The sequence below is a fragment of the Nesoenas mayeri genome (assembly GCF_963082525.1).
Source record: "Nesoenas mayeri genome assembly, chromosome: 1".
Classification (NCBI taxonomy): domain Eukaryota; kingdom Metazoa; phylum Chordata; class Aves; order Columbiformes; family Columbidae; genus Nesoenas; species Nesoenas mayeri.
This window is the reverse complement of record NC_137541.1, coordinates 160,066,794-160,088,884: the sequence shown is the minus strand read 5'-3', so window position 1 is coordinate 160,088,884 and position 22,091 is coordinate 160,066,794. Positions and strand designations below refer to the sequence as shown.

The window sequence follows — 22,091 nt, the reverse complement described above, 5'->3', positions numbered from 1 at the left end:
ATATGAAACCAACACTTGGGAGAAAGTAGGTCCATTAATAAATGAGAGGAAACATATAATTAGTGGTGATTAAATACTACTTAAGAGCAAACTTTTTTTTTTTTTAGTATGTTGTCTTCAGGTAAAGGATTATTAGAGAAAACAATGTACAGTAATCAATTGGATCAGAGAAGGTGATGGGAGTAAACCTCTACACAGATCTGATCTGGCAGGATTTCTGTATTTCCTGCACTCTGTTCTAGTTGCTACATTTCCAGAAAGAAATCAACACACTGGAAAGAGTTCAGAGAAGCACAACATAAAATTAAAATGGGTTGGAGATACTGATTTGATGAGGAAGGATTTATGAGGATAAAACATGTACGATATAGCCTGGCAAAGTGATTGAGGTGCAGAAGGGAGGAAGAAACATGAAAACTGTCATGAGGGATACGTACAGACACCAGAGGGCAATTACCCACTGCCTGAGACTCAGCTGTATGCAGTAATGACTGCTGGAATGAAATTAAGCACAGGAAACATTACACCAAAGAACAAAGAGAAACTTCTTAAGAGTCAAGAGACACTAAGCTCAGCCTAAGTAGCAGTGCCCACATTTGATCCAAAACACACAAAGCACTAAACCAGTATACTGCAAGGGGCAACTTCTGCTGCATATTCTACTTCTTTTTTCCAATTCAACAATTTCATCCAACATTTCATTATTGTGCTATTGTATATAAACTAATTAACATTTATACAGTGCTTATTCTTAAAGATACAGCCTAATTTAAGTAAATCTGTTACAAAAAATGATAAAATGTCTAGTATTGTAAATCATATCAGTGAAACAAAGGAAAAATAGTTCTGAACAGTTACACTCCAGCTCAGAAAGAAAATGCTGAATGGAGAACACAGACACTCAGAGCTGTGAAGACAAAAGTTCAATTGTTTCTCTGTAAATGTCAGTGATATAAAGTATTGTATTAAGGATATAAAAAAACCATAAAAAATACATTGATACTTAAAATAAAAATGCAGCTGCTCTGCATATTGTCAAAATCCCACTTTCAGTTTGGCATCAAATGAAAGGACTATGCTCTTCAGTATTTGGAGGAATCTATTTGTATTTTTGGTCCAATTGACTACAGGCTGCTGAAAATTTACATGAATTTGAAACAGCACTCAGTATACACATTTGTTTAATTTTTTTTATATATTGTATTCTTCAGAGAGAATGTTCATAGCCAGCGCAAACACAGCGATGGTCTGCAAATGGGAGTCCCAGCCACCTAACAAGAATCATATGGCCAGGATTTTGTCGCCCGACACAAGCCATGTACACACACAGGAGTACACCTGCTATGCCAGGCTCATCATTATCCAAGTGTCACTTGTACTTCAAAGTAGAATTGCACAAAAAATGAGAGAGAATTTACAGCACAACAACTACTCCACTGAAACTACCCCTGTCTTTGTTATCCCTCAGGTAACCTCCCACTTGTGCGACACTGTGAGAGCATTTACATGAACAGCTGTCATGCCGTAAATCTAGACCCTCACCCTCCTAACGTTTTCCATGTAGCCATACCCTCAGATTTAGGATCCATCAAGACAAGATTAATTTAACAATGTATTAGTCAATAAGCATTAATAAGCACCCTAAATGAAGGACAGTGGTGTTTAAAACCCAAGGCTGCACATGCTAACCTTCTCCTGCTGCAGCTATAATACAAAATCATAGAATAGTTTGGTTTGGAAGGGACCTTCAAAGGTCATCTAGTTCAACCCCCTGCAATGAGCAGGGACATCTGCAACTAGATCAGGTTGCTCGGAGCCCCATCCAGCCTGGCTTTGAATGTCTCCAGGGATGGGGCATCTACCACCTCTCTGGGCAACCTGGGACAGTGTTTCACCACCCTCATTGTAAAAAAATTTCTTTCTTGTGTCTAGCCTGAAAAGGCAGCTGAAGAGGTGAATCACAGCCGGCTGCTGGCAGTGCTCCTCACGTGAGCACTCCGTGGCCTGTCCCCAGTAGACTGCTACGTTAGTAAAGATGTTAAAATGGAGTCCCTTCCTTGCTTGCTTTGCCTGTATGGAAACACTCAACGCTGAGTGGATCAGAAGAGACCCTAATGCACGAGCGAGCTGCTAGTAATCATCCATTCTTACTGTACCTACAGCTGCCCAAACTGGGTGCTGGCGTGGCCACAAAAAAACCCTACAAGCACAGCAGCTCATTCACCCTGCCAGCAGCACTGCTGCCAGCAGACGCCTATATGAGCCGGGGATACAGCCGTCGCTGACAGCCACACGGTCAGAATCCCCAGCAGGTCCGGAAACCTGGTTCTGAAGAGACACTTCTCCATAATTAAAACTATTATAAGGGGCACAAATGCTTGGGAGATTTATTTTACACAGTGGCAGTCTACTGCAGTGTTGTGCAAAACATCATAGAAAACAAACATGAAGTTCTTTGGCAATAATTTCGAGCTGGGCAAATTCACTTCAGGATGACAAAACCACAGTATAATCACTCAGCAAAAATAAATACCCCCAGTCATCCCTTCCCCTCCTGGCCCCACCAAGGACTGAGTCATCTGCTGCAAATATCTCTTGCTTCCGTTTTTTATTTTATTTTATTTTAGTCTCTCACTACGAAATGTAAATCTGCTTGTTTGCTGTTACATTGGAATGACCTACAACAGCTAAAGAGATGGCCCACAGGCAAGAAAAGTAGAGAGTAGATAAACATCCCTTTTTGCTCTTCTTCTTAAACAGCATTTTTAACTCACCCATACCTAAAATTCCATATTGATCACCTCCATGGAGCAAAGTTGGGTTGAATTCTGCTAACACTTATGTTATTAAAAAGCTCCACCTGAGCAACAGAACAGGTTTGGGACGGAATGGAAAAGTATGTTATAAATGAGGCCAGGGCAGTGATGGGATAGAGCTGAACCAGCCTCCCAGGGAAGACATCCTAGTCAAAAAAGTACATGCGCATTTGAAATGTGGCAAAGCACAAATTAACTCTGCAGGGCTCTAACTCAATTTTGTCTGTGGGGGAGACCTCCCCTGCAGCATGTTGCCAATTTGGATGGTGTCAAAATTGGGGAGGAAGAGTCAAATTTGCAGAGAAGAAAGACACTTATTTCTATGTTTCTTTTGGCTACCAATCTAATTAATGGCAACAGTTAATTGGATTGGTAGCCGAAAGGAACTGAAATGAAATCCCCAATTCTAAACTTATGGAACTGATTTGTATTTCTTTCTTCTCCCATCCATTCGGGGCTCTGCTAGAGCGTGTACATTCCTTATTTTCAGTTGTCTCTGTTCACCTTGTCTGTTGACACCCTTTGTTCCATTTATGTTCCCTCTACTGAATCCCCAATTTCCTAATGAAGCTCCATTTGCTTTGGATTTGAACAGACATTTGAGGCTTAGTCTGAGTTTTGAACATCTGCCATTTTTCGATGAAACACAAATTTTATCAGAAAATTATCAAATATATTTAACCTTTTGTTTTGATGGACAGAAACATCATATTCCCAGACACATCTATGCCACATTTACGGAAAATAAATAGGCTCCAACTTTTGCTATTAAATATGACTAAGGCTTATTTTTTAAAAGAACACTTACCAATTTCCTAACATACATACATTTTATAATGTATTTTTATCACATAACCTCTTGTCAGCTTATCATCTTGGCTTAATTTCTGTGAAAGGCTAAAGACAGCCATATACATACCTTTTCTTTTGGTTTAATTGCAACAGACAAGTGTCTTAACACCAGAGGTCCATCTAGACTGTAAGTGAAGTTAACATTTTCAAATGCTATCATTCCTTGGCTTGGCCATTCAGGTGGTGGACGCTTGTTGGTCTCCCAAGGAGCTTCTTTTTCAAGTTCTGTGTATTCCATTACTCTTTCTACTGATATCATCTAAGGGGAAGAAAGAAGACGCATAAACGTAAGTTTCAGCTTCTCGCATATGTTGCAAATATTGCATCCATATATAATATATACGTGCGTGTGTATTTTTGCTATAAAGACTCAATGCAAATTATTCCAGAGCTTTTCTTTTAAGCACAGATAAGAGTATTTGGTATTATTCTATGCTTACTTTATACAGCTGAAAAAGTGGAAAGAATGCATCTCAGGTCCTACTAAAGACACAAATCTATCATGATACATAAATCCAGCCATAAGCAATAATTTCTAATCAGTGTGACTAATTACAAATCTATGTATGTGCGTAAGCATTAAGAAATTTAAGCTATGAGAGTTGTTTTCCAATCTTGGCTAAGATGACACCATTTCATTGTGTGCTTGGAAGACAAAGCTAGAAATGAAACTGCCATATGAGCTACAGGCAGGTGCACGACAGCTACTAGCATCAAATTACCGGCTTCATCATCCTTTTTTCTGTCCTTATCAATACCACTGTGCTCATCCCCAGCAAATATTTTAAATATGTTCGTCACAAGCAACTCCACAGTCCTAGATAGCTGTTACCACATGATTAATGACTCATCTGCAATAAAATTTGTTTTCCTATACATTTTACACCAGATATGAAAGAAACAGCGATATTTGCTAATGCCACTAATCTTACGGAAACGAAGAGAAACCGAAGTTGAGCTATCTAGAAACCTTCTTCCTCTTGGACAAATAATTAAAGTTCTGTTTAGGCTCTGGTGTGCATCCTGACCCATACAACTTCCTAATACAATTAATTTCATTTACTTATATCCATTCACAGATAGATTCTGAAAAAAACAAAAAAAGCCAAAACAAACATCATAAAGGTATCTGGTACGCTTATTTTGCCCAGAGTGGTTTTAAGGGCAGAGGTCACCAGACAGCAAGTTCCCTGACCTCATTCATTGCCACCTTCCCTTTCCACATTACAAAATAAGCTCCACGGAATAACATATAAGGAAGGAATGGCAGAGTAGAATAGAGAGGAAATGTTCTTGCCTCCCTCAGATGTAGTCAGCCCTTAATAACAAGGGATCTTTGGTGGATGTCCACTTGTTAAAGAAGTCGATGCTAATAATAGCTCCATAAAATGATCAACATTCCACATCAAAGTCAGCTTAGGGAATGGTAAGCCTTTCTCCTACAAAGTGTTTCTGAATCAGAGTCTCCAAGAGAGTAACCTAGTACATAAGAGTCCCACAGACTGACACTTCCAAAACCTCCCAACTAGTACAAAACACGCCACTTCTCACCAAAGTCTGTCACCACTAGTTTATTCATGTTTGAAAAATGCTCTGAAGAAGCAACATGCCAGGCAAAAAAACCTCAAATCTAGCATAATGATTAATTCACTCTGTTATTAAAGATAGTTTGGTAACTTTGACAAAAGAACTGCACGTATTTCCTAGACTATGGTCAGCAAATCATAATTACAAGTAACCTTCAGTTGTCAAAACAACACAAAAACCCCCAAGTTTATGCTCAGTATGTTCTTTTTATAGTATTTTTTTCTTACCTATTAACTTAAGAAAGTAAATAGGCAAACTAGAAGATGATAGTAAATAGGTGGAAGGCACTTTATTTTATACCTTGAAAAACACACAATCCTCTCAGCTGAAGACAAACAACTAGTTTCAAATATTTGTTTACTTAAAACAAATTCAGAATATACAAGCCTTGATAATGAATTAACAAGACCCCAAAAGTGGCACGAGTGACATAAAATAGATTTAAAAATACAATAAGCAGTAATAAATTTTAAATCTCAAATATTAAAAAAAAAGTCTTACTTATAGAGAGGGATTAATTCCTTGCAATTTTATTGAGTTGCAATGCAATTGTCTATGCTGTAACTACACAGTCTTTGCTGTAAAGGGAGGTTATAAAGCCTCCCTTACAGTCAATGGAGAGGGACAATCACTGAGCACAATTTGTCTCAACAGACATTCAAAAATCAGTCAGAGAAATTCTACCCTGGAAGAGGCTATGTTTCTTCCAACACTGCAAGTGGTACCTCAATCGCTTGCTAAGGTATTAATGTGCTCAGTTAATTAAGAAGAATCCCACCCTTAAGGCCTCATGTCACAACCATGAAAAGGAAGCAAGAGGTGGAAATGCAGAAATAAACATTACCAGGTTTTCGACTTCAGCACTTTGTCTAACACCCCACTGGAATGTTCCCATGAGGGTGATTGCGTAGGATAGCGCCAAACCAACCTGCCCCGCGTTCAAAGCTGCAGAACAAAGAAAAGAAGAAAAAGAGAATCAAATAGGTACACTGGTAATTACATAAAATCCTAGTTAATTTCACTTTCATGAGGTTACTTACATGATGGAAGCATCACAGCCAGAATTTTGTTTGGTTACACCGTACTTGCCATCTATGCAATGAGTCGCTCTGGGCAATACAGCTACTTGCTGCGTTTTTTTTTGTATGTTTTGGTAATTGTCTCTATATTTGAAAAGATAATCCAAATTCTCCTTGGCCTGGCATTTTATCTAAAAACTGAGGTTCAGTGTCAATACCATACTTACATGGCTTGTTAGGATCATCCCTAACTGACTAAGCATTAGTAACTTTTCACTTGTTTCTAATGGCATTAGATCAGCCCCTAAACCTAAGCAAAAAATACTGTAAAATGGTTTCGCAATAAGTTACAAACATATACATCAACTCTGTACTCTTGCAAGTGATCAGATAAAATAACAGGACAGAATATTTCCCCCACTGTGGGCCTGCTCTCACAAAATAAATTAATTCTGTCCGCCTCAATATTAAGCATGATTGTCCTCTGACTTACTTGAACTTTATCCTAGCATAGCTCTATTGACTTCAAGAGAGCTACTCCTTATCCAGAGGCAAGGAAGATTCAGTACCATTGTTTTGACTTGTCTTTTTGCATTCTAATAACATCAAACTTAGCTCAAAATTTTCAGTGTGGAGCAGCATAGTGTGTTCAAATTTTAAAACACACATGCATATACAGAACTTATCCAAAAGAAAAAGAAAAGAAACAAAACCAGCAAATTAGCACTAATTTTCATGTCCAAGATAATTACTTCTTCCTTCATATTTTAGATGACTATCTCATCCTCGTACATCTAACCCAATTACATCCTGGATGATGCATACACTTATGACACTTCATGAGTGACAGAGAACATAAAAGGTACTACTACGAGGCGATTTTCTTACTGGAACTGGCCTATCCTGCTGATCCAAGATATTAGGAGAGTAACCCTCGGAATTTTAGCTTGCCTTTTGGCCTACTGTGTTGTGTGTAGAAAGGAAAAAATTGTTAAGGAGCAACTCTGTGGGTGTTTCAGTATGAAAAGCAAAACCCCGTAGGCCCAAAAACGAAAGACAAAGGTGGAGAAACAAAAAAAATTAAGGAAAAAAAAAAGAAAAAAAAAGAGAAAGAAGATTTATTTGTTGTTATTGCTCTGAAAGCCAGAATCTCAGAAGCGAAGACTACAGATCTGCAAGTTTGTTTGCCCATTTGGGGATGATGGGAGATGCATGCCTAAGCCCAGAAAATGTCTGAACTGCCTCCAGTATTTGCAGGAAAGCAGATACAGCCCCAATGCCCTAGACTGAGGTCATGATCTAGAAAGAAACACTGAACTTAATTACAGTCCTTAAACAATTAGAAACAGCAAACTACGAAAAAGAATTAGACATTACTATAGAAGGTAACTACTGGGTGAACTTTTTCTAACATCTGTACTTACTGTTGGCGAGAAGCAGGGAACCAAAAGCAACCACTATTACAAAAATGGCACAGATGGCATCCAGACGCACAGCAAACCACCTCGAGGTCGTCAAAAATAGAAACCAGGCCTCTAAAGTGTATTTAAAAAGACATAAGAGCAGTGGATTATTGGAAAACCAAGCCGTATAATTATTATTAAATTAATTTGTGTTGATATTATAAGTTGTTAAAACAAACACTGACATCTTCAAGTGCACATCTGTACGGACTGATGATGATCAGAGTCTTGTCCAGTTTTCCTGAAACTAACCTAGTCTTCAAACTAACAGCAACCACAGCTGGTACAACAAACAGTAATAGGAAGAACAACAGTCAAGGCCTGAAGCATGGTCCATTTCTTTAAAATGGCAGCCTTTTTTAACTCTAGTGGCCTCAAGACTCTTGTATGAAAAGCAGAAGTACAACTACATTTGCTGTAGCTGGACTAGGGTCTACAAGCTTTTAGCTAGAGCATATCAGAACACAACTGTCAGAGCCAAGTCTTTAGAGGGCAGCTGCAGCCAGTTAAACCCCCATAAGAGCCACTCAATACAACCAATGCAGCTACAGAGCAATTCAATTGACTAAATGCACGTATCTACTTTTGGAGGAGCTCACAGGTGGACATCTCCACTGGGCACTTACATCCAGGTGTCCACAATTTGGTGCTAAATTCCATCCCAGATAGATATGTTACAGTACAAGATATAGGAGACAGCAGCAAAAGACACTGTAATACAGAAGGTAAAGCAACTTGAATTCGGGGCCAAAACCAGAAGTCAAGTGGTCATAACAACATGTGACATTATGCCTCGCTTAGGCTGCAGTCAGATGAATTGTTCCAGCTGCCACCAACTCACAGCAGAAGGTTACCAGCCCAACCCTTTCTGTATCACTTGTCATCACTCCATGCTAAAGATCAGTGCTGTTTCAATTGTTTCACTGTTCCTTAGCCCAGTGCTGGGAAAGATTCAAACTAAAAAAAAAACAAACCCAAAACAACGTCCTTTTATAAAAAGAGAGGAGGTAATCCTGTTTTTAAACCAGATCATTTTGGATCGCCAGATTACGAAGTGATCAAATCAATAATTCAGCCAACAGACGTGCAGGAGGGCAGTAACTTTGAGGAGCAGTGGAGGGAAAGAGTGAGGATGACAACAGGCAGCCAAGTAAGGTCCAGAGCTGGCAACCTCTTAGTCCCACTTACATAAACTCTAACTGCATATGCCTGACCACTGGTTTCATTAAAAATACAACTGATGTGGTCTAATGGACCACACTGAAGCATACTGGACGATATGTGCAGAAGAAAGTGCCACATCATCATAAACCTAGGTCCAGAAAAGGAATCCACTGTGATAAATTAGGGACCTGTCTGAAACCCAGGATCTGAGTGACCCTGGAAACAGGGCCTGTGACAGCTTCCTGGTGACACAGAAGGCCATTTTTGGTGCAACAGTATAGTTGTAAGACCAGGAAATGGGACACCTGGGTTGCAGATTTTTTCAGCTCTAAGGTTTATCTCCATTGATCCTGTTGCCAGCTTGAGATGGGTCATTCTGCAAACCTCCTCTGTAACCAGGGCCAGTCGTTGTGCATGTAGGAACATGGCATTCATGAGGACTAAAAACGACTCATCGTGACATAACTTCTCACAACTCACGAGCTTGCTTATGGAGATACTGCTCTGGCAGCTATGAAACTAAGGTTTGGTCAAATCTCAGTATGCCTTTTAGATGTTTTTTTAATCTAAAGATTATTTAATATCAAATTCATAGGCATCCCTGAAACAGGATATGGAGCAAGAGTCTTGTCAGCCCTGAATAAAGACGAGAATACCACTACAGTCAAAAGCACTAAACAAAAACATTGCTGGCTGGGAGAGTCTTCTGTGATGCAGCAAAGAGTTTAAAACTCTTTGTGGGATTTAAGAACATAGGACTCCAAATTTGTGAGCTAGTATTAAAGGTGTCCTCTTCTATTGGCTCTTGTTTGTACATGTTTAGTATCAAAGAATCATTCAGGGTGGAAGCAACCTCAGGAGGTCTCTAGTTTAACCTCCTGCTCAAAGCTGGGTCAGCTCCAAGGTTAGACCATGCTGCTCCACACTTCATGCAGCTGAGTCTTGAAAATTTCCATGGATGGAGACTGCACGACATATCTGGGCAATCTATTCCTCTGCCTGACTGTCCTCACAGCGAATATATTTTTCCTTGTAAGCCAGGTTAAAGCTCTCCTGTCATAGCCTTCTTCTCACTCCTCCCACCATGTACCACTGAGAAGAGCTCGACTGTCTTTTTGGTAACATCCTTGCAGGTTCCAGAAGGCAGCCATTAAGTCCTCTCCAAGCATTCTCTTCTGTGAGTTAAACAAGCACCGTTTCCTCAGCCTCTCCTCACAGGGACATCTCTCCTGTTAGTCCCCTGACTACCGCAGTGGTCCATCTGCTGATCTCACTCCAGTTTGTCACAGTGTTTCCTGATATCTGGAGGTCCAAAGATGAAGGCAGGACTCCAGGTGTGCTAACAAGTGCTGATAGTGATAATCACTTCCCTGAGGCTGTGCCCCTCTTAACACCGTCCAGTAGTCTCTGTTGGCCAGGCACATTGCTGGCTCATATTCCTTCTGAGGACCAAAACCCCCACACACGCTAAGCAAGCTGATGCACCCCTAACACTCTGGTGGGAAAGACACCAAGATGAAGCATGCAGGTACACACCAAAGACTGTGACTATAAGCACTGAAGCTTAATCCCGAAGGCAGGTTCCTGAACTGCCCAGCAGGGGTGTTAATGGCAGTTTTGTTAGAGAGATGCATAAAAACAACTGGAAAATAGTGTGTTTATGCTCCTTAGGTCTGACCTTAAAATACGAGAAAACATTTCTTTTAAAGGTCATGGTCCTCTTTGTATAGTGAAACTTTTATATGCAGTTTATCCACTAAACATGTATTTTAATACAAAGCTGAAAATCAACTTTGTGTTCCCTCGCTATCAGCTTCTGTAAAATTGATTTGGTCAGACAAGTAGTAACTTGAAAATATTGAGAAATGGGGAATTCAAAGCTAGAGGTGACTCCCTGGAAGATATATTTCCCTGGTCACAAGTTACTGGGCTCAACACAGAGGTTGGCGTGCACAGTTCTACAGCCTATGATAAATCATATGTCAGGAAAAATCAGCTGGTCCAGTCTGAAGCCTTAGAAATCTGTAAATTACAAAAAAAGTGCCATAAAATATAATTGTATGTCTTACAACAGAGGAAATTCAAGATCTTACCTGACAAACAAAAAATTGTAAACTTGCATTCTGAAATGAATCTTGAAAACCATTGTAATAGAGAACATTTAACTGACAGAAGGTAAAGAATCACAGTGAAAACCTGAATTATATTACTTACACATGCAGAATCCTAATATTTTATGTGTTCTGGTCATGTTAGTGCTGTATATTACATTAGAGCCCTGAAAGCTGCTCAAAGTAAAAAAGAAGTAAGATTTATGAAGCTTTTCCAAGATAACTTATATTAATCACCTCTGTCCACTCCTAGCACACTACTTAATATTAAACACTTCATAATATTCTTGTTTTCCCCTCTCTCTTTTTAAAGATAGAATCCAGGAAAAATGTCAAAAATGATTCATTAAATATTATTTTCAGGCACACTTTAAAATGTTTATCTTAGACATTTTTAAAACATGCGTGGGTATCTCAAATTATTTAACAGCCAAAAGTAAACTCTCAAAATCCAGACAGATAATAAAAGTTTTTCTTCTAATAGAGAAACTTTACCCTACAGAGACAAATGCACAGCTCCTTCTGATTTTAATGTACATTATAAGCATATCACTGAAGGCATAAGATATTTCGCTCTTACAGAGCAAAGTATTTGATTTTTCACTTCAGTTCATCACTAACCTGAGTGGAGGTCTTGGTGTGCATCAAATAATTTCTGAAATCTTTCCTCTGCTTTCAAAGCTCGAATAGTCCAAAGTCCCTGGAGGGATGACGACAAGTGGGAAAAGACTGGACTTCGAGCTACAAAGGGAAATGAGAGTAACTTAGCAATAGCTGAAGGATAATATTTTGTACCACACTAATCTTTAATCCTACTACTTTATATATAACCATACAAGTTACTATGCTGCATCCTGTTAGAATAAATATGTGATATCTTAAACCAAAGCCTTCTTACTCCATTAGAATCAGTCAGACAGCCAGGCAGATTAATTTACACAAATGTGTCTTAGGTCTTTAACAATAGCCGTCACTGAAGGAATTCTTTGAGCTTTATTAATGACATAAGCCATCCATGTTTGTTATTCATAGTGCTTAATATTTCATATTAGGGACAAGCCAAAGTCAGGCACAAGAATCAGATTCAGTCAGAAACACCATTAGTATGTGCATGCAAGGTCCCGCAGACCAGCAATTTAGCATGTTCTTAACTAGCTTCACTTACGGATAGATGAACTGACATACCTACAGTTTATCATAACACAAAACAGGAGTTAAGCGTGTAATTCACCAGGCAAGAACCAAGGCAATAAGGAAGTTATTTGCATAGTAAAAGAAAAAAATCTTTGATGGATTGTCTATAAAACATTGGCATTTCACATAATAATAAGCAGGGTTCAAGCTAACTTTAAGTCCCGCCAAACTACATACTTGTGGATTCTAGACGTTTAATATCTCTTGAAGTGTCTAAGAAATATCGTCGGAGAAAAATGAAAAGAATAAATAGTGGAATTAAGGGGATGAGTATCCAAGGAATCACTGCCACAGCCACAGCCACCACACCAAAAATCTGTAGGAGAGTCTGCAACACAATAGAAACAAAATAAAAAATTCTTCGCCAGAAGAATTTCATTTAGAACAAGTATAAAACTATTTAACACTACTGAAACACATATTTAAACATAACTACCAAATTTAAGAGTGGATGCATTGTATAACATAGGAGCAACATCTATTTTTAAGCAACTAAGAATTTATAGCAACACATAATTTGACTCCTTGTGCAGTTTATGGTTTTATCCTGTATTATTTGTTAAGAAATGTCTTTACAAAACTGGTTGAATGAACATTAGTGTATGTCCTTGTGAATCATTCTGTGCCTGCTGTAACAAAGTAATAGATGATTAATGAAACAGACAACAAAGCTTTAAAGGACTCAAGCTACCATGATGTTTTCACCCCAGGTAAACTGTTAAGGACCGACTTCAAGTTGAAAGACCTGACAGCTAGAAGAGCAAGTTTCAACATGAGCTTGTTACTTTTTCCTAAAAACAGCTTTGTCCCATTTAGAAAGAAAAGCCAATATCAGAGAAAGTGAGCTTTCTCTTCCCAAAGAATTGCCTTGGGAAACATAAGGGGAACAAACAAATAAGAAGAAAATGTTGAACACTGCAAGAAGTGTCATAGGAGGCTGGTTTTATCACGTTTCCGTCAGAGTATGAGATGGGCAGCTGGGCTAAACCTGAATTTACTCTCAGAAAACTAGCTATAATGTGGAATGAAGCGTTGTTGCTTAGGTCAGAGGATCGCACTTCCACTTACTGCATTAAATCTCACATTTCCTGCAGACCACCTCACATCCGTCACATCAAACTTTCACTTGAATACACTACAAAAAGCATTATCTGCACACAATTTTATTTCAGAACACCAGCGGTATGTGTACGTATGTGTGAATATATGACAAGAGTCCTGGCACAGTGAAATCAGGGTGTGCCCATTTGCTCCTTAAAAAGGGAAAAAAAAACACCATACAAAAAGAAACCCACCCTGTACGGACACCAGACAACCAAAATTCTATCTCAATACTAATTGCCTGTACTATTTTCATTAATGAATTCCTTAGAAATGACAATGTTTTCTAAAAGGTCTCCATTTTATGGACTATAGAGGCACCACCTTCTTCATCATCACATATGACGCACAAGTAAATTCCAGCTGAATTTTGTGGCTGTCTGATTTTTGGATGCCAAAACTGCATAAGTGACCACTGCGTTCCAAGAATGTGTTTTACAGCAAAAAGGCTTCTGTTCTCTGTCCCTTTATCTGTGCAGCAAGTTGGAAAAGTTAAGCAACACATCACCTAAGGTCAGGTAGCAGAGTGCTACCCGGATTTTCAAACACTTTCAATGGAGGCATCTATCATAGAATCATAGAACAGTTTGGGTTGGAAGGGACCTTCAAAGGCCATCTAGTCCAACCCCCTGCAATGAGCAGGGACATCTTCAACTAGATCAGGTTGCTCAGAGCCCTGCGCAGTCTGGACTGGAATGTCTCCAGGGATGGGGCATCTACCACCTCTCTGGGCAACTTGAGACAGTGTTTCACCACCCTCATTGTAAAAAAAATCTATTCCTCATGTCTAGCCTCAATCTCCTCTCCTTTAATTGAAAACCATTACCCCTTGTCTTGGCACAACAGGCCCCGCTAAAAAGTCTGTCCCCATCTTTCTTACAGGCCCCTTTTAAGTACTGAAAGGCCACAATAAGGCCACCCTGGAGTCTTCTCTTCTCCAGGCTGAACAACTCCAACTCTCTCAGCCTGTCCTCACAGCAGAGCTGTTCCATCCTCTGATCATTTCTGTGGCCTCCTCTGGCCCCTCTCCAACAGGTCCATGTCTTTCCTGTGCTGAGGGCTCCAGAGCTGGACACAGGACTCCAGGTGGGGTCTCACCAGAGCACAATATGCCTATGAAACTCTACATTTCCCACTGTGCTTCTGGTAGCCCACACACATATGCTCTAAAGCCAAAATTGAGTACAACCTTTTCCCCTAGATCTGTGTTTTTCCTTGAGGCTTCTGTGACTTTACCCTAATTTCACCTGACCAGAGAGCAAACCCACATGCCTTATGCATTACAACTGCACGAGTCAGCACAATTCAGTCTTCGGCTCTAGGCAAGATCTTGGCTTGTGATAGAAGATTTATCAGCGTAACAGCCTTACGTCTCATAGATCCTGAAAGTACATTATAGGTTCTCATTAATCTATTAAGGAAAATAGCATTAGGGTACATATAGGGTCAGAGCTCTGAGGGAAGCTGCATTACCACTACACTGCTCATCTGTGGGTTAAGGTGTTTATAGCATCGTGTTGTTTGACCTTCCAGATACATACAGTAGATTGCAAACACTTTACCTAGATTTCATCACAAAGAGGAGAGGTGGCAGCAAAAGTGCACAGTGTTTCACTTGGATCTATCATGCACATGGTCATGCCAGCACAACGCAAAACAAAGCAGAGCTCCCATGAGCCCTCCTCTAACGCCTACTTCTCTGGTGTTCTTTAAAACGCTGTAAGCGTATTTCATTTCTATCATGGTATGAGAGCAAGGGAAATAAAGATTCCTGACCTACTCCAGATTTTCTTCTGTCTAGAGCCCTGTTTTCCCCAGTGCTGCTCAATGACTTTGCCAAGCCTGTCAGCCATCCACACACTAGCTAATTTCTCAAGGCTCCCTCACCTCCATCCTCATCGGCAAACAGAGATTGAAGTCTGTTCCTTCCTTCTGACAACTCACTCCCAGATCTGCTTTATACGACTGCTGCCTTCCTCTTCTCTCCCTCCATCACCTCCTAGATAGTCACTAAAAAGCGTTTTCTGAAGTATTTCTGCCTCTTCAGAGCATCAGCTGCAAACTTGAAATGAGGCGTTGAGGAAAGCTGCTTCAAGGAAAAGAATTCCAAGGCAAAGAAATGTTTCTTGACAAAAAATAAAAAAGCCAAACTGAAGTTTTAGTGATGATAATCTACAATATGTTGCAAAGGATCGGTGGGGGTGGGAGTGGGAGTAGGAGTAGAACTATTAGGATCTAGCTCATGTAAACAAAGCCTTGCTACGGTGAAAATGCAGAGAAGGAAAAGATGGTTAGGATGACTAAAGTAAAAATCTGACACCGCCTTTGGAAGGAATTTTAGATGAGCCTGCACCACCTTATCATTATAAAAATTTATGATAGGGTGGATCAGTCATGCATGTTGTTTTTTTGGAAAACCAAACTTGCATACAAATTAACTCTTAATGAAGTTAGTCTGAAAGCCAGACACAACCACTTGCAGACTGTAATCATGTAGTTACTGCGTGAGGTAAGGCAAAGGTTCTACCTCCTGTGTTTCACAAGAGACAACGAACCCCTCCAGCTGGAGATGGCCCCAAGTGCTCGTAGAGTCACTGTGTGCAGGCTGGAGGACCCGAGATGATCAGCAGCCCAATGACAATGGTAAGACCAGCAGTCTGATTGCTCTCCTCTATGCAGACAAGCAGTGAGCTAAACATGCACTTTGGACAGCAAGAAACAGTCAGGACTGGGTATCTAGACCTTGTCTAGCAGAATTGGCTTACAATTGAAAACTGCATCAAAAGTCTACAGCAGATTTCCCTACATAAAAGAAATATGGCCTACAAAACCAGCATCTTTTAAATGCTAAAATTAAGAACTACAATAAAAGTCTTCTGTAATGACTGTGCAAAAAATAATCACCTTTTTTTTTTTTTTAATAGGAGCTGATTAATTACATTTTATAGCTATCTGCGCAGTTCTGGAAACAAGGCCACCTCATACAAAAGACAAAAGATGCACAGGCTACTGAGACTGAAAATACCTGGACAGAGAAATCTAATTTGCTTCCAAATGGAAGCAAATTGTCTGATGTCCACCTTCAAATTTGCTTCAGTTTCCTTGGAGAAAAAAGAATCACCCACTCACAGGCTGCACATACTCTATTCCTAGAGTACAGAAGAGCACATGCTCCTACTGTTGGAGTCATCCTCTTGCTTGCAAGAGTCCTGAGAGACTTCCCTCGTGCTTGGGTCAGTCACTTGGTTCACTGTGGCTTACTCTTCCTCAAGAAATCTCCTGCCTCACTAGAACAAACATACCCTCTTGTCACCCTTCAGGGAAGCGAATGCTCTGATCAGCACATTCACTTGCGAAACGTGCTTTCCCTTCATCTTCTGATGACCTACATATTGGTAATTCTTATAGGCGCTGAGAGGGATATCCTGGAGCTTCTATCTCAAACAGGTCTTGATCTAGGAAGAACAAGGTATTTCTGTAGCACACCCATACAACAGAAAGGCATTTAATGCCAGGCAAAGAAACAATAAGAAAACATGGGAATTACAAGCTATAAGCCTTTCCCTTTGTTGCAGAAACGATACCATTTATATAATGTTAGAAGGCTCTGGGGAGACCTCATAGAAGCTTTCCAGTACCTAAAAAGAACCTACAAGAAAGCTGGAGAGGGACTTTTTACAAGGGCAGGTAGTGATAGGACAAGGAATAATGGCTTAAAACTGAAAAAGGTTAGATTTAGATTAGATACAAGGAAGAAATTCTTTCCCATGAGGGCGGTGAGGCACTGGAACAGGCTGCCCAGAGAGGCTGTGGATGCCCCATCCCTGGGAGTGTTCCAGGCCAGGCTTTGAGCAACCTGGTCTAGTAGAAGGTATCCCTGCCCATGGCAGGAGGTTGTGCCAAGGTGATATTTAAGGTTCCTTCCAACTTCAACGATTCTATGACAATTCTGTGATTTAAAGTAATTTAATAAAGTTGACAGGACAAAAATGCAAAAGCAAAATCTAGAATTCAAGATGTCTTCTAAGAATGTCTATCCTTCCCATTCTATACATCACTGCCCTTTCATATCAGTTATACCCTGAGCTTAATATTTCGTGTTTGGTTTAAGAACTTTGAAAAAGGCACCTGGCCTTCATGTAGGACCCTACTTTGAATGCCTCAGGTCTACTAGCACTTTGCTTCAGTGGGTACTTAGAGTCTTTTATCTCCTCATGAAAGTAACTGTAAAACAGCTCTCTGTCTTTCTAATGAGGTCAACATACTCAGATCCTTGAGGTCTTCCATTATTAAAAAATAAGTTTTGCGCTTTGTTTGTTTTTAAATGGATCTTACAATGTATTTCAGGATCTCTTACAAAATACATGCATAAGGGGTACCATGTAGTTGTGTGTCTATGCAAGTTCCCAGTGTGATTTGCCCAAGTCATGGGTTTGACGGCTATGATAGAGGACCTACTACCACAGGAGCCACACTATTCCAGACTTGCAGCTTGGTGACCTGGTAGGATCTCTAATGAATGAGTGGAGCCCAACGGATGGGATTTGAGACTCAGAAAGCTGTATGTGGGAGCCCACATGTGACTTGCATAGTGAGACTCCTCTCCTAGTTTAGAAAGTGATTCATCTAACCTTTAAGTAGATACCCAGTGACTCTACAGTTGAATATTTCTCTAGAGTCCACTAACTGTATAGACTAGATGCCCTCTGACTACAGCAAAGCAAGCATCTGAAGTCCAACAAGCAGATAGCTATATTTTGATGACTGAATCTGCAGTCAAATCCCACCCAAGAACTGCAGTGTTCCAAAACTGGTTTTACCAATATTTAAGCAGAAGTAAAACAGTCAAATGCACCCACTCTGGCTCTGCCCCCAGCTCCCTGGACCCCAATATGGACTCCCAACGATTATATTAGCCCATGGACACTGCCATGAAGCCATACTAATTTAATAACAGCAATGGTGCATATCCTGGATTTCAAGTTTGCCACCTTAACTGCATGAACTTACGGCACTCTCCGTCAGGCTGTGCTGTGTGAAGTAAAGCCAGATCAAGAAACTACAAAACCCCACTCTGTTCATACTTGCTTGGCATCACCCTTCCTCCTCCTCCCCTCCCCCTGACTAAAATTATTTCCTTGTTAGCTCTGCCAAATAACTGCATGCACAATCAATCCTAATCCAGTTCTGACATTTTCTTCTTCCTTGAACACCTTTAGGCTTTTTCAAACCAGAGTCTTCGGTCTGACTGTCCTGCATCTCTGTTCAAGCCCAACCACACCAGTGGCTGGTGACACTGGCACAGCAGCAGACAAGCTTCCCTGGGGAGGAGACATCGCAAGGAGCAGATCAGAGCAACAAACATTTCACTTGGGCCAGCTGCATCCAGAACAACGTATTGAACCACATTGTAGATTTTTTGTTGTTGGTTTTTTCCCCTTTATGTAAAAAACAAACAAACAACAACAAAAGGCAAAAAATGCCCAACAACAACCAAACAAAACCCAAACAACAAAAAAACTCCAGGAACCATCCAAATAGAAAACCTTTACCTTTCTATAATAATCTTAGCACATAAGCAGCTCAACTTCATATTACTCAAAGTGGCTGAGTTGAGGCATGTAGTCTGTCTCTAAACTACCTTTTTAATAAAATTTATGAGCTTTCTTTCGGAACTGTTTAAAAAAAACTACATATGGTTGTTTATACTATTGCTTGCATCAAACTGTCAGGAACAGATTTGTCTTGAGAGAAAAAGCAATGAAGACTTATGAGTATACGAAGAAAAGCATTGCATGTAACTCCAATATTTAAAAGACATCTCAGATGTCGTGCTTTTCTGAAGCAACTAGTGACAGCAATATTTGACACGAATGACAGCTCTCAGTCAGTGTTAATTCAGCTTTAGGAAAATGTGCATCCATGAGAAAATTACAAATACAAAGACAAGACAACCAATGCACTGAAAGGGGACAAAAAGGCACAGCTGGGAAAGAAATGAAAACTGTAATTTCAGATAAACTGAGTGAAAGAAAAATGTAAGAACTAAATACTGCCAGCTCTAAAAGCTTCGGAAACAGCAAGCCTGCCTTATCTTCCACGAGACACCCTCTCCTCCTCTGAATCTTGCTATTTGCAATTAGCCAACAAGAGGCTACCTAACTAAATCCATATGTCACTGCAAATGGGCTGAATGCACCTGTCAGATATACCACAGAAATGTATTCAAATTCCCAATCACATCCTTACTGCTAGTACCTTCTACTTGTTCTTGTCTCTGTAAGATAGTCTTTCTGGATCATTGTTCTTCCAAGAGAACAAGCATATACTTAGCTCCTCAGGGCAAATGTTTTCTGTGCCACCAACATGCTCATTCGTTTGACTTGGCATGCATTTTGTCATTAAGTGAAAAGCCTTAATACTTGTTTGAGATCATGGCGAATTGTGTCCAATTGTTCTTTACCAAGTGACCTTATAATAAAAAGGGTGTTTTCCTTAATACATTGGCACTGTCACCATTCTCTTGTATTTAAACAGCAACCTATCATCAATAATCTCTTATCCTACAAGGGCTTAGAAACAGGCTTTCTGGGCATGCTGGGCCAAGAGGCTTACCTGCCTTATGCAGGTCTTGATTCCAATAGCAGCTCTCAAAAATCACAGTCCATATGTTGTCTGAGACTCTCATACATTGATGCTTTAGAAACAGATGCATAATCAAGCTCTGGGCTTTGTGATTCTGCCAGACACTCAAAACACACGTCCTTTAAAACTCTGCATTACATTCCTACAACATCATGAAGTTATTTTCCTTTTTGTAATAAATTATCTATCTTCACTCATCTAAGAAGTTAGTTGCCAGGGTGCTCTGGCCACAGTAGTAAGTGACTTCCAGCTAATACAGATTTTCCATTAAAAAACAAGCCCTTATTAGTGCCAAAACTATGGCCCCTACTTATGCATCTCTACATGCAACTCCTGTTCATACCCACTGTACATGAAAGCCAATACTGCCATGCAAAAAAGGACAGAGTCAAGATCCATTCTGGTAGATGGCTGTAGACAACGTATTTTTCTATTTATAAGCCATAAAATCTTGAGGAGGACTTTTAATTTGATTTTCTCAAATGCTCTTGTGCCTACTAGGTACTTCCATACAAAAATGTTCTCAGGGATTCGGGCAGCAAGGCACAACTTTGCAATGAGGATATACATCAAAGTGAGAGGTCATCTTCTTGCAGTTTAAAGGGAGTCAGTCACAGCTTTATTCTGATCTCCTGTAAAATGACGCTAAAAAGTTAATATGTTTTGTGGTTCAGCAGTGCTAGGTTGGTTGTCTTCTCTTCCAAATGTCCACAGTCCCTGGCTGTATTCTTACACTGCTCTCTTCCCAAGTTAAAAAAAAAATGCAGGCACACAAAACCCATTCACATAAACTCCAGTGCTCTTTGTACCATGACAAACATGTTATCTTCCTGTGGAACACCTCAGATGCCAAGCACAATTTTACATGGTAGCTTGAGGAAACAGCATTAATCAGAGTGAGTGTAGAACATGCACACACTCATGCTTTGTTTTCTCAACAGCTCTTGCCAGAACCTGCCTGAAACAATAGAAAAAAATATCTGGCACCAGCCAGCTCTCCCGGAGTTACTCTTCTTCTCAGGTAGCGGAAAGCAGCCCTTTCCATCATAATAACTTAGAGGGTTTGTGACCTATATATAAACAAGGACTCTAACACCCCCACCATCAGCAATAACAGCAGTAAGTATGACCACTTTGTTGGCTTTTGCACTTGCTACAATGCATTTTTGTACCTCCCCTGCCAAATGAGTGATATTTTTAAAAGGAAAGTAAAGAATGGCTCAACAATTTCTGCTCCCCTCCTGTGCCTTGAAGCCATTGCCAAAACTTTTCCCCACGTATGTTAGCCTAATACAGCCCAGCTGAGCACAGACGCTGATGAAACCAAAACATTTCATTCAAAACCGGGTACTTTTGTCTTTAACCTTGCTACTAATGGGGTATTTCCTACTTTGCTCTCACCAATATTTGTCCTCAGTCTTATCTCACTTAAAAGCAGTTTTTCTTTCAGTGCTAATTATTCCTTTCTTTCAATAGAAGGGGCACATATACTTAGAACAATTTAAAAAAAATCAAGAAAGATCTCACTGCTTTCAGGCTACTAGGCTACAGGAAGCATATCTGACAAGCTGATACAAAATGATGCAAAAAACAGACAGTAAAAGGACTGGGAAAGGATAGGGCCTTGTGACACTCCCAGTACAAAACTGTGAATGCTGGGGTGCTAAATAGGGATGGACCACAGAAAGCAGCCAGGTTCTCATGCTCTCCCCAAACACCATCTCCTGTTGCTACTGATGGGCAAAGACCACTGGCCTTGATGGAAAACTGCTGTGACCCTGCATGCTGCTATTTAGTGTTCTTGTGGTCTAGTCCATTCACTTATTCACTAAAACACTCTCCACTGTTCCTGTGAGGAACTCCTCTCAGCTAATGAAGATGTTATCATAACCTTTTCATCCATGCTGTGCACATTTTATTCCCAGGTCTTCCAAATGTCTGGCAAAATTTTGCTTACTGCAGATGCTGCTGCCCCATAAGTTGCAGTTTTGCAGAGCCTCTCTTTCAGGATACACGGACTTTTGTGCCTCAGGCCTCTTGTCCCTCACAGCAAAACGCCCCTGCCCCTCCCCAAGAATACCTCATTTTCAGCTGCATGACCTTTTCTGCTCAGCCAAGTCTAATTGTTTTGCCAGAAGT

The 22,091-nt window shown here is 40.1% G+C and overlaps 1 protein-coding gene across 2 annotated transcripts in view; it reads right to left on the bottom strand.

The window, feature by feature from the left end:
- The window catches only part of ABCC4 (ATP binding cassette subfamily C member 4 (PEL blood group)), a gene marked incomplete at both ends in the record, with an annotated part of 152,958 nt that overhangs the window by 31,579 nt on the left and 99,288 nt on the right, over nucleotides 1–22,091 (bottom strand). The window contains 6 exons of one of the 2 annotated variants that reach the window (XM_080356195.1): nucleotides 438–494; nucleotides 3,736–3,927; nucleotides 6,100–6,200; nucleotides 7,699–7,809; nucleotides 11,634–11,753; nucleotides 12,384–12,534. In XM_080356195.1, the coding sequence (XP_080212321.1) occupies nucleotides 438–494; nucleotides 3,736–3,927; nucleotides 6,100–6,200; nucleotides 7,699–7,809; nucleotides 11,634–11,753; nucleotides 12,384–12,534 (732 nt within the window). The remainder of the gene's footprint in view (nucleotides 1–437; nucleotides 495–3,735; nucleotides 3,928–6,099; nucleotides 6,201–7,698; nucleotides 7,810–11,633; nucleotides 11,754–12,383; nucleotides 12,535–22,091) is intronic. The other variant, XM_080356196.1, reaches the window with a different exon arrangement.